The sequence below is a fragment of the Helicoverpa zea genome, unplaced genomic scaffold (assembly GCF_022581195.2).
Source record: "Helicoverpa zea isolate HzStark_Cry1AcR unplaced genomic scaffold, ilHelZeax1.1 pri_000016Farrow_1_scaff_4_deb, whole genome shotgun sequence".
NCBI classification, from domain to species: domain Eukaryota; kingdom Metazoa; phylum Arthropoda; class Insecta; order Lepidoptera; family Noctuidae; genus Helicoverpa; species Helicoverpa zea.
This window is the reverse complement of record NW_025899711.1, coordinates 296277-309491: the sequence shown is the minus strand read 5'-3', so window position 1 is coordinate 309491 and position 13215 is coordinate 296277. Positions and strand designations below refer to the sequence as shown.

Below are 13215 nucleotides of genomic sequence, written 5' to 3'. Positions count from 1 at the left end.
CCCCACTGAATTTTAGGCACTGTAGGAGGCGTAAACTGTTTGCTGTTCCCATAAGCCACATCCTTCAGCCCACGTATACTGTATATATAGTACGCTTTTAACTTATGTTATTCACAGTATCGTCATTTGTCACAACGAGTTAATTGCGAGTACACGTTCAAAATGAAACTCTTAATATTTATTGTTTTCATAATAACAATTACGACAACTAATGTTTTTGGCACTGAAAATTTACAAAAAATAAACAAATGCTGTCCCCTTGGTGAATGTGTGAGTAGGAGAAAAATGTGCGTGAAGACACCGTTTTCAGAAAACTTTTCGTCGAAAATAACTGTGTATACGAAGGACCTGTACGAAACTGGGACGGCTTTTGAAGATGTATTTAATATAAGTGACAACAAGTTTGGAGACAAAAATTTTCGCAGAGAATCTCTTGATTTAAGCTACTTAAATTTTATAACATACATAACAGAGGTAAGATTTATCTTTTTATATAAAAATGAATTGCTGTTAGTTAGTCTCACTTAATTGAGAATGGCTCGATCGATTTAGCTTATTTTGGTTTTGAAATGTTTTTAGAGGTCTAGGGAAGGTTTACGTAAACGATACGAAGTTTGCTGGGTCAGTTAGTTTAACATAAAAAACAACTATAAATAAATAAAATAGGTAAGAGTATTAGAATAATATTTGCTCTTAGATCTATTATAAGTTCGTGTAATTGTAAAAGTCCGGATATTGACTAACCTAAGGATTCACCAGAAAATTGTAGGTTTCAGTAATACTTGTAAAAAAATACAATAACAACAGATTTGATTGGGCTTTTACCATTAGGATTTGGTAAATGCAAGGTCCAATGACGACTGTAAACATTGGTTTTATTAATAAATCAAATAATAATCAGTCAATCTGGAGTGCTAAACACTCCAGATATCACATGCATTTTCTAGGAATTGTATACATACATACCTAAGGTTAGACTTGGTTATACCTACAATAAAATTATCACTAACTGTTACTTAATAATTTGAATGATTGTCTGTTTTTTGCCCGTTTTTAGGGTTCCGTAGCCAAAATGGCAAAAACGGAACCCTTATAGTTTCGTCATGTCCGTCTGTCCGTCTGTCCGTCTGTCCGTCTGTCACAGCCGATTTACTCGGAAACTATAAGTACTACAGTGATGAAATTTGATGGGAATATGTGTTGTATGAACCGCTACAAAAATATGACACTAAATAGTAAAAAAAAGAATTGGGGGTGGGGCCCCCCATACATGTAACTGAGGGATGAAATTTTTTTTTTCGATGTACATACCCGTGTGGGGTATAAATGGAAAGGTCTTTTAAAATGATATAAAGTTTTCTAAAAAACATTTTTCTTAAAGTGAACGGTTTTTGAGATATCAGCTCTCAAAGTCGTAAAAAGTATGTCCCCCCTCCTCTATTTTTATAACTACGGGGTATAAAATTCTAAAAAAAATAGAGGTGATGCATGCTAATTAACTCTTTCAACGATTTTTGGTTTGATCAAAGTATCTCTTATAGTTTTTGAGATAGGTTGATTTAACTGTAATTTACGGAACCCTTCGTGCACGAGTCCGACTCGCACTTGGCCGGTTTATCTGTATAGTTTTTTCCGGGCCTGAATGAGTGGGCAGTATATTAAGATAAAACATTGTAGGTACCTGCATTTATTTGTTTGAAAAGATCTATCTAATCTACGTTTTGCTTGTAAACATTAATAGTCATTACCCAATTTTTTTTTTCATTACCATTACATTTTTTATTTCAACGTGCATTTATTTTGACATTTAAATAATTGATATTTAATTTATTATTATCATGAAATTATTAAAAACTTACGGGACTTATTTGCCGTTGGTAGGTTTCCAAAGAATTATTTTAGGGAGAAACTAAGTAACTAAGACTAAATAAGTAATAGTAAATAAGTAATAGTAAATAAAACTAAGAAAAAATATAGCGTATGTTACTCGGACTGACTGTAGCTTTCCAATAGTGAAATAATGTTTAAATTAGAGCCTTTAGGGTACACAAAAAACGTTTCCTCTTTATTATATTAGTATAGAAATATAAATCTATACTAATAAAGAGGAAAACTTTGTTTCTTTGTTTGGTTGTAATGAATAGGCTCAAAAACTACTGGACCGTTTTTAAAAATTCTTTCACCATTCGAAAGCTACATTATCCACGAGTAACATAAGCTATAATTTATCCCGGTACGGGCAGTAGTTACCACGGGACGCGGGTGAAACCGCGGGAAAACGGCTAGTTTATTATAAAAATGTTTCAGAATGGAGTATTGCAACTGGAGCTCCCGAATGCTTACGAACGCTGGTTGTCATTTTCGCCAAAAGACTACTGCGTAGACTGCAGATTACTCGTAAGGGGACGAAACAACGGTAAACCAAGGATCTGGGCGGTATTACCAACAGTTGATGATACTGACACAAATCATTCAATGCAGTTAAAGTATGGTATGTAAAGTTTTAACAATACCTCAATTACTAAAAAAATTTAGGAAAATAGTATTACGGAAGCATCTTTGTTATCTAAAGATGCTCTTTGCGAAGTTTTCGATTAGATAGTATGGAGAGGTAACTTATGGTAGGAAAAAAATCTTCCGATCTTTGTAATGTGCGTAGACTGATTTATGAGCCCGAACAAACCATCGACCGACTTAATTTTGCAGTGTGGGCGTACAAAAAAATTGTAAAATAAAAATTTTGTAATGCGTCCTAAGCATTCGTCAGTATGATTAGTTTCTTAATTCAACGTTTAAAATTTTTCTTTCAGTTCATGAAGTCTATTTGTATTTGTATCTCAGAATTTAGATTAGCTGGAGTTGTTCAGAGTCTGGAGATACGTAATTGCTTTACTACCTACATATTTTAATTTAATATTTTTGTCGTGGGTTACTTTGGGATGCTCTCATGGAGGAACTTGAGAATAAACCTACTTTTAGGAGCATCTAAGCGCGCGTCTCCATCTAGCAATGTGCAGCGAATGCTCGCGAACAACTCGCGAACGGCCCGCGAGCTACGCATTCGCTCGATATGGATGCAACCTTAAGCTAAATGTTGTCTGTCTTTGTCCTCAGCTACCTTCATATCCTGCTTCTTCTTACTACTGGTACTGATAGTCTACATGTTGCTACCTGAGCTCCGGAACCTGTCAGGAGTGATACTCATGGCATACATCATCTCTTTGTTTTCGGCCTTTTTACTACTAGGCATTATTCAAGTACATTACTATACCGCACTTGGATGCGTTTGTCTAAGTAAGTATATGTAGAGGATAGAGAGATAACGAGTAGGAATAGGGAATTGATGCTTCCCCTAATTCCAAGGCTGGCTGTTATTTTGAATATTTCCTTTGACCAATGCTTTGCCCCAGCCTCTTGGGCACGCTCCCAGTATCGATGGGGATAAATTTTTCAATGTCTTTTATTTCTTATTACAATACTTATGAAATTCAAGAAAAAGTAGGTGTGTGCAATTAGTATGATCATTGCTAATTGTCTAGACTTATTTTATGTTAACCATTTTATTATTGAACCTACCGTATTAAGACGTTAACGTCTTGTATATGTTACAGCGATGGGCATCTATTTCTCTTTCCTGGCTTGCTTCTGCTGGATGAATATCATGGCATTCGACGTTTGGTGGACCATCAGGTCTGTTATCTTGTTTTCTTTTATTTATATTCTACTTAACAATTAAAATATAAGATAATTCAAACTATATAACTTCATTCTATTTTCCAGAGGCTACGCGAAAGGCCGCCATATTCACAGACTAGGGGAACGCTTCCAGTTCGTCATGTACTGCTTGTACGCCTTTGGAATCCCACTACTAATGACTATTGGCCTCTTCCTACTGAACCTGTACGGCCCCAGCATGAAACACCTCCCTTGGTTCGTCACACCCCATGTGCCTGAGAACGGCTGCTTCTTAGAAGGTAAATATGCTATGAACAGCTTAGGCCGGCAATACCGCTTGAAGCAGTCAGAATCAGTTGCAACTGCTCGAGCGGTTCGTATACGTGCGCCCATAGAACTCTGCAGCTCACTGTGTGTAGTCGACGGCTTGAAGCTGCTGCCCCTGACTGCTTCAAGCGGTCCGTGTATTGCCGGCCTTAGAGTCTAGCTAGGCAGGCTCGTAAATCACTAAGAGGCAAAATGTTTACGTTAGGCTGAGCAAACCGAAATGTTTTACAACCTGTCGAATAATTAATTCATCCATACTCACGACCTTTCGCAATAATAATTTCAGCAGGTATAATAATTTGTAGGTCTTTATTTCTGTGCTAAATTCTAGTAATATTTCATCCTCAGGGGGTGTGAAACTGCTGTACTTATACATACCAATGCTGATTCTGATTCTTATCAACTGCGTGTTTTACCTCATGACTGCCTACAACGTCTTGCGATTGAGGAGAAAGCTCGTCTCGATTAGCACAATTAAATGTACTGGCGTTAATCAGGCACAACTTGCTCATAAGCAGAGGTCAGTTTTTTCTACATAACATACTGTAAACCTTCGTTAGACGTCCAATGACTACGTTTAGAATTGCAAAGTTATTTGGGACAAAACAGCTTCTTAAGGTCAGCACTCAGCAGACAAGAACCTATATTTTGAGCGACCAATGCACCTCCATTATCTAAACGAGATCATTATCTTCACCACTTCCTATATGATTTTGTTGGGAAGAAGAAGTGAAGCAACGACCTATGACAGTGCCCTTCCCACAATACTTTATTACTTATAAATCACACAATAAAAAAAAATGTCTTTTTCAGATTCAGAGATTATCTAAAGATTTCAGTGATGGTGGGCTTGAACTGGATTCTGGAAGTATTAAGTTTCTATTACCCTGGCGCGTATTGGCTCGTAACCGACGTCTACAATGCGTTGATAGGGATCGTGCTATTCTATATTTTTGTCTGCAATAAGAAAGTATTAAATTCTCTTTGTGACCGGTAAGTGAGAAATATCTACATACACACATCCACTTAAGAAAACAAAGAAATATTTAAGTGTAGAAGCCGGTCCTGAGCATGAACTGTATGATGATGATGTCCAAGCCGGCTATTCTCATACAAGAAGATTAGCCAACTGCGCAGGACACATAGTGGTCAAGCATTGCGCAGGCACAGGTGCACTCACTATTCCTTCACTTTCATAGCTCAATGGACTGTAATCCGAGACGACCGGAGAGAGAACTATGTACAGACCAGCAGGGCACAGCTTTGGTTACCGTCAAGCCTTAACGGGCTGTCAGCTTTGGTTGCAGGTTTATTTATTTTAGCTCATTTTACGTGTTAAAATAACATTCAAATATGATGATCGAAGTTGACGACCGCTATCGTAATCACTCAACAAGCAGTTCTATTTTGTTTTTGTGAATAAAGTTATTAATTATTCCGTTGTGCAGAAGTATTTTTAGCCTTCAGGATGAAAATTATTTAATATTATTATATTGCGCAGCTTATATATAAACTCGCCAAGTAATCAAAGTGTGGAATGAGAACCTACCTACACATTTAGAGTATTAAAATTGGTTTCAGTAATAATTTAATTATAATTTAAGTGATGGGTTACTTTGTACTTTAACGTATTCAATTTCTTTTTTGCAGCTTCAAGAGGAAGAAAACTATGTCTTTACCAAACGTTGGCTATTCGTGCACTACGGTTAACACGATTGAAAGTGAGACCCAACCTGCTGACAGTAAAAATTAGTAAAGGATTCATCATCATCTTCCCAGCCTTTTTCCAAATTATGTTGGGGTCGGCTTCCAGTCTAACTGTTGGGGTAGTCTTCAGCTGAGTAGCAGTGCTTTACAAGGAGCGACGGCCCTATCTGACCTCCTTAACCCAGTTACCCAGGCTACCCGATACCCCTTGGTTAGACTGGTGTCAAACTTACTGGCTTCTGACTACCAGTAGCGACTGCCAGGGATGTTCAATGATAGCCGGGACCTACAGTTTAACGTATACAGTAAAGGATTATAGTACAGAATATAAAATATGTACTACAGTTATACAATTATATGTAGTACATTGTGACCACTAGTCTAGCGAAAAACCGCACACTGCTGAATAAAATGACTGTCGATTTTTTTTAGTCTTGGTTTCAATCAAGGTTTCCCGTCGGTCTGATACAGGTTAAATACTCGACCTTTGTAGTATATGTAAAGGGCTCTATCAATCGTCTAATTAGGTGTTTTAAATGATTTAATGAAACTCATCTTCCTAAATGCGATTACATTTGTCTGAATTTAGTGACTCATTTAGACGACTGAATTTAGTCAAGTGTAATAAGCCCACAGCGGGAGGGGTCATTTGATGATTATTGACGTCGTAACATATCCCATCATCGCTTAAAATATTACCTGTATGTGGAAAATTTATCTTAAAAACAGGAAAATTTAATTCATTGTTTAATTTAGTTACACTTTAAATCGGAATTATTTACTACGCATTAAAATGTATGATGCAATAATATGAGGTGGAAGTTCCACCGCATCTGTACATTTTAATATGCTCGCCAGTCACCTCCATACTGACCCGTGATACTGATTTACCAGCCAACTAAAAGTTTGCAGTCTGTGTACGCTTAAGGGTCCGTTCAGACAGACCGGCTCGGAGAGCATCGGCGCGCATTTTTCTTTTCACACAGACCGGAATCGGCTCCGATTGGCTGCGTGAGCTAAACCAAGAAAAAGTACGCGATCGGAGCCGGTCGGCTCCTCTTATTATTTCACACCGAACGCCTTCGAGCCTTTTTAATGACAAAAGCAGTGCACATGCAAAAATAAACCTAACTTCAAATACTTAGTAACCGATTTTCAACGTGTTAAGAATTTGCTCTCTTCTGAGAGCCGCTCTGTCTGAACGGACCCTAATGCCTGCTATAGACTATACATTCGACCTTATTACTTACTGCCATAAATGTGATAACAACTAAACTCTAGTAAAAAATATATTGTAAATATTAATTAGTGTCCGTTAGTACACTACCTAGTTCATAGTTTTCCTTCACAAACAAAATTATTAAATCTGAATAAAAACCAGTGTTTTGTCTTCCTTCCTTCCTATTTCTATAGTACATGGTTTGATACTTGGTGTAATTCATCATCATCATCATCTCAGCCATAGGACGTCCACTGCTGAACATAGGCCTCCCCCTTAGATCTCCACAGATACCTGTTGGAGGCGAACTGCATTCAGCGTCTATACTTGGTGTCTTGCCGATTTCGGCCACGGTGGCTATTCTCATTTAAGGAGATCAGCCAGCCGCGCAGGACATATTATAGTGCACGAGCATTTGCGCAGACACAGGTGCACTCCCCATTACTTCACTCTCATAGCCCGATGGGACGGCAATCCAACACGACCGGAAAGAGATCAGGCGCAGAACCGACATTTACGTGCTCTCCGATGCACGGGTGAATCTATCACCAACTTCCAGACTACGGGCTGCTTTGTGAATGTTTAAGAAAACCCACAAAGCGATTTCAGCCCGACCTGGGAATCGAACCCGAGACCTCGAGCACAGCAGCCGCACTTGCGACCACTAGACCAACGAGGCAGTTAGGGTAACCCGGTAACCCGCTCACACAAAAGCCCGCATAAAGTGGGGACCGATATTTTTTCATACCAACCCTAAAGTGTGATATATACCCTAGAGAGTACATAAGAGAGTAAAGAAGAGAGTACATAAGAGAGTAAATAAGAGAGTACATAAGAGAGTACATAAGAGAGTACATAAGAGAGTAAATAAGAGAGTACATAAGAGAGTACATAAGAGAGTACATAAGAGAGTACATAAGAGAATACATAAGAGAGTACATAAGAGAGTACATAAGAGAGTACATAAGAGAGTACATAAGAAAGTACATAAGAGAGTACATAAGAGAGTACATAAGAGAGTACATAAGAGAGTACATGTACAATGCCTCGACGAGGACCGGGCGGTTACGTTCACACTACGTTCACACGCGCAGCCCGCCAGGCAGCCCGCCCGTCGCGGGCCGGCGGACATTCAAGCTGTTCACACGCGCGCCGTCGTGTCAGTCAGTGCAGGAATGGCGAGCAGCGAGGATCTCGGTGTTGTTGCTGTCATAGCCTTTGGCTTAACTTATTTTTATTGGAAAAAGAAACAAAATGATGAACGACGTTAACCATTCCGCCATGTTGTAATCTCCGATTGTAGCGACTTTCTTAGAACGCTGAATGAAGATCCACTCGTCGCGAAAGCACAGGAGAGACTGACTGCCCACGCGCGTGTAAACAGTCGCCGGGCGCCCGAACTTTGCCAAAAAACCGACACTCGCCCGATTCGCGGCATTCACGGGCACGGGCGCGTTCACGGGCTCGGGCGTACCGTTTACACTCTCGTGAACGTGACTGTGCCCGTTGAATGTTGAGTTGAACGCGCGCGTGTGAACGTAGCATTAGAGTTGGAATCAAGATTCAAGATCTTTATTTGCTAATAACGTAAGTACACGCAATAAGATGTTACATATAAATTCGTCACATCCACTACAATCTACCTTACGGCGTGCAAATTGTAAGTTAAAAAAATAATTAAATAAAAGAAAAAATACAATTTGGACTTAATTCTAAACATATTACAATTACCTATTATTGAATTATATATCTTAATCTTCATCATCATCATCATCATCAGCCTATCGCAGTCCACTGCTGGACATAGGCCTCTCCAAGACTATAGGCTATCTTAATCTTGAATGTCAAATATTAATAAATTAGTCTTAACAATCACAATTATTCATACAATGTCGTATCACTTAAAAAGTCACTTACTGAGTAATAAATAACATTTGGCCAATAGAAGTTGAGTCATCTTAGATTTAAAAATGTTTGTCGGATTACCCTTGAAGCTAAAGAGGTTCTTTATTATAAACTATAGGTCCAATTGTCAGAATACTTTTCCTTAAAAATGCGGTTTTATAATTAAAGGAATGTAACAGTTTCTTATATTTAGATTGCAATAGTCGGTTTCGCACTCTTAATTTGGCATGACGGAAACAAGTGCAGATTGGTTGTCATAAACATTGCCACCTCGAATATATGTATATTATGTTACCGGAAATGTATGAAGTCTAGGAATTGTATACAGCTCCTAGGAAATGTATACAATTCCGAAGCTATGTAGAAAATGTATAAAATATTCTTTCAATAATTATTTTGTACATACATATCCTGGGAAATGTATAAATTTGTCGAGACATTGTATAAAATTCCAATATCGTATTATAAGGAAACTGCTCCAAACCATGACAGGATCTGAAACGTTCCAGTCAAATCTGGAGAACCGATTTGCCGCCGTGGAAACCACAACAGACGTTAACCAGAACCATGAATAAGTGGTTCGGATTAGGGCTTTCAAATACCGGATTTTTTCAATACCGGTATCAATACCGGTATTTAAAATTTTAATACCGTGATCACGTGATCACGGTATTGTCGGCCATGCAAATATTGCAATACTCTAGATATTAAAAGTCGTCGCTCCTTTATGCGTCTTCGAAGTGCTTTTGCAAAATTTTGGCTTACGTCATTAGCTTGACCATCTAACTTCGTCAACATACATTTTAGCGCAATATCCGCTTTTAGTAAATTGGCATCCCGTTTACAAATTTGTAATACAGTTACTTTGACTACATGACTACAGAAAGGCTGTTGTAAATATTTTATAATATTGTCAAATCGAATTCGTCTAATTCGAAATCGGAGTTTAATTTTAGATCGATTAAAACTTTTAAAACGCAATCCTTTAGTTTCAAAAAGCATCCAATCATAGCCCCGACACTATGACTAAAAATGAGATTGACTTCATCATGACGAACAAGAAGCACATAGAAACGTCTCGGTGATCAATAGGTTTAATACCGGTAGCGATCACCGACTTGTCTGAGGCTCTCTGAATATCAACTTCAAGGCCGAACGTTTCCGTCTGATGAAGGCCAAGCTCCGACCAACACTGCTCCAAACCATTTCAGGATCTGAAACGTTCCAGTCAAATTTGGAGAACCGATTTGCCGCCGTGGAAACCACAACAGACGTTAACCAGAACCACGAATATGTGGTTCGGATCCTCGGGGAGGAAGGTTCGAGATTCTGTAACAGGCAGCGTAAGGGCAAGAAATCAAAGCTTTCGGAAGAGACATTAGGGCTTATGAAGAAACGACGTGAAAACCCGCCTGTCACTTCGTCAGCTAAACGGGCTCTAAACCAGAGATCAACAAGCACGTACGACGCGACCTCCGGTGCTCCAATACTCTTGCCATTGAAAGAGCAATTGAGCTGAATCGGGGATCAAAGGTGTTCGTACAATCTCTTGGAAGAAGCCACTTGACGAAGCTGACCAAACAAGTGGAGAAGTCGTTTCTTCGGTGCCGGCAGTCCTTTCGGAAGTGGAAAATTTCTATGGCCGGTTATACGCATCGCATGCATCTCAACCTGATCCCGGAAATGAGGATTCTAGAGCCACATTAACACGCCATTTCACCGAAGACCTGCCAGAAGTCAGCAGTGGCGAAATCGAGATCGCTCTGAGACAGCTCAAAAATGGAAAAGCCCCTGGCGAGGATGGCATTACAACAGAGCTATTAAAAGCAGGAGGAAACCCCTTACTGGGGGAGCTCCAGAAGCTTTTTAATGCCGTCCTGTTTGAAGGGAGAACTCCAGAGGCGTGGAGTAGGAGTGTTGTCGTCCTGTTCTTCAAAAAGGGAGACAAAACCCAGCTGAAGAACTATCGACCCATTTCCCTCCTAAGCCACGTCTATAAGCTGTTCTCAAGAGTGATCACGAACCGACTTGCGCGAAGACTCGACGAATTCCAACCACCGGAGCAGGCTGGGTTTCGGAGCAGATACGGCACCATAGACCACATCCACACAGTGCGGCAGATTATACAGAAGACCGAAGAGTATAATCAGCCCCTGTGTCTAGCATTTGTGGACTATGAGAAGGCCTTTGACTCGGTTGAAATCTGTCTGTCTGTTCTGGAGTCCCTGCAGCGTTGTCAAGTAGATTGGCGATACATCCAAGTGATGAGATGTCTCTACGAAGCCGCTACAATGTCCGTCCAAGTACAGAATCAGCAAACAAGGCCCATACCGTTGCATCGAGGAGTGAGACAAGGGGATGTTATTTCCCCGAAACTGTTCACTAATGCAATGGAGGATATGTTCAAGACGCTGAACTGGAAAGGACGCGGCATCAACATCAATGGCGAACACAGCAAATCGCAAGTGAGAGATTCACTTGCGATTTGCTGACGATATCGTCATCATGGCGGAAACGCTGCAGGACCTACAACAGATGCTGAACGACCTGGCTGAATCTTCTCTACGCATCGGCCTACGGATGAACTTGGACAAAACCAAGGTCATGTTCAATGAACATGTTCTACCGGGACCGATTGCGATACACGGCGCCGTTCTCGAAGTTGTTCGGAAATATGTAGAAACAACTTTGAGGACGAGGTGAATAGGAGAATTCAGTTGGGTTGGGCTGCATTTGGGAAGCTACGTCGAGTCCTAACATCGTCGATCCCACAGTGCCTAAAGACAAAAGTCTTCAATCAGTGCGTCCTACCTGTCATGACTTACGGAGCCGAAACGTGGACACTGTCGGTACGGCTGGTTCACAAGTTTAAAGTCGCTCAGCGGGCTATGAAAAGGGCTATGCTCGGCATTTCTCTGAGGGATCGCATCAGAAATGAGGTAATCCGTCAGAGAACCAAGGTCATCGACATAGCCCACCGAATCAGCAAGCTGAAGTGGCAGTGGGCTGGCCATATTAGCCGAAGAACCGATAACCGTTGGGGTAAACGAGTTCTAGAGTGGAGACCACGCCTCGGCAAACGTAGTGTAGGACGTCCTCAGGCACGGTGGAGTGATGACTTGCGCAAGACGGCTGGCAGAAGCTGGATGCGAGAAGCTGAAAATCGATCTCAGTGGCGTGCACTTGGAGAGGCCTATGTCCAGCAGTGGACTGCGATAGGCTGATGATGATGATAAGGAAATGTATTAGAACAATGGTTTCTGTCGGGTTCCTTCTATCTAGCAGAATTGGCGTACTATGAAGTTGGTAGAATTTCATTTGGATTCATTTTATTAAGCATATTGCCATTTATAGCATTCAATGAAAAAACGTTGTATTAAAAATTGAAGTTAATGACAAAAACGAATCGCTGCAAAACCGACTTTAAGTAGTCTTGTTTGCCCTACCCCTAGAGTGCAATTCAAAACCGCGTAGGCGCGGAGGGGCGAGAAAACCATCTGCGACGATAAGCTCGCATGGGACCGCCGAAGAACCGCAGTGTCGGAGCCGTGACAGAAGCCATGCTTGCTGCATGTTGCATGTTTGCTTCCATTCTGCATGCCTTCTTGCATGCTTCGCTTCAATCAGGTAACATTGTGCCTGATCGGATAATGCAATACCCTCGCTCCGCTATCCCCCTTGATATCTTAAATATACATTTCCGATTACTACTTAGGAAATGTATAGATTTCCTAGGAAATGTGTCTGATGTAATTTATTTTACACATTTCCGGGCGGTTTTAGGAATTACATAGATGTCCTAGGAATTGCATACAATGACGGATTACATACATTTCCGTTAACATATACATTATTATATAGACATGGGAAAGTGAGTAGGTATATTCAGAAGCCGAAACATAGGCTCACAACTGTCTGTGCTTTTAAGGTGTTATAAAGATAGTAAAACAAAACAAAACACTCGATTTAATCATAATATCTAGACTTGTCGTATCTATGATTTTACTGTGACAGCCGTAAAATATACCTTGACACTTAAAACACTCCTTTAATGGTACTTTTCCCCACTTTACATACGTCTAGATTAATTTCTCCCCTAATATTATATTTTTCCACTTTTTATATTTGCAGTGTGTCGTCGTAATTTATTTTTATTTTATATTATTATAATCGGAAAACATACAGTATTAACAACTAACAAAAGCAACAAATTATGCAAATAATAACCAATGATATGTTTCGCTTTTAGTTATTTATGAAAAGCATGCTTGAAAAGGATTTAGGAATATAGCAGTTATAATGCATTTAAATTGGAGTTCTGAAAAATCTCCAAGTGTTTTTCAGAATTACAGGTATATTGTGTATAGATTAGAGTCCTTGAA

At 39.8% G+C, this 13215-nt stretch overlaps 1 protein-coding gene across 1 annotated transcript; it reads left to right on the top strand.

The window, feature by feature from the left end:
- The first annotated feature begins 106 nt into the window (after positions 1 to 106).
- On the top strand, positions 107 to 6321 carry LOC124645538 (G-protein coupled receptor Mth2-like). Its single transcript, XM_047185349.1, has 8 exons — positions 107 to 474; positions 2308 to 2491; positions 3115 to 3294; positions 3612 to 3690; positions 3781 to 3974; positions 4351 to 4522; positions 4816 to 4995; positions 5653 to 6321. The coding sequence occupies exons 1-8, from the start codon at positions 163 to 165 to the stop codon at positions 5753 to 5755; spliced, it is 1404 nt and encodes a 467-aa protein (XP_047041305.1). The 5' UTR covers positions 107 to 162; the 3' UTR covers positions 5756 to 6321.
- The last annotated feature ends 6894 nt before the right edge of the window (positions 6322 to 13215 follow it).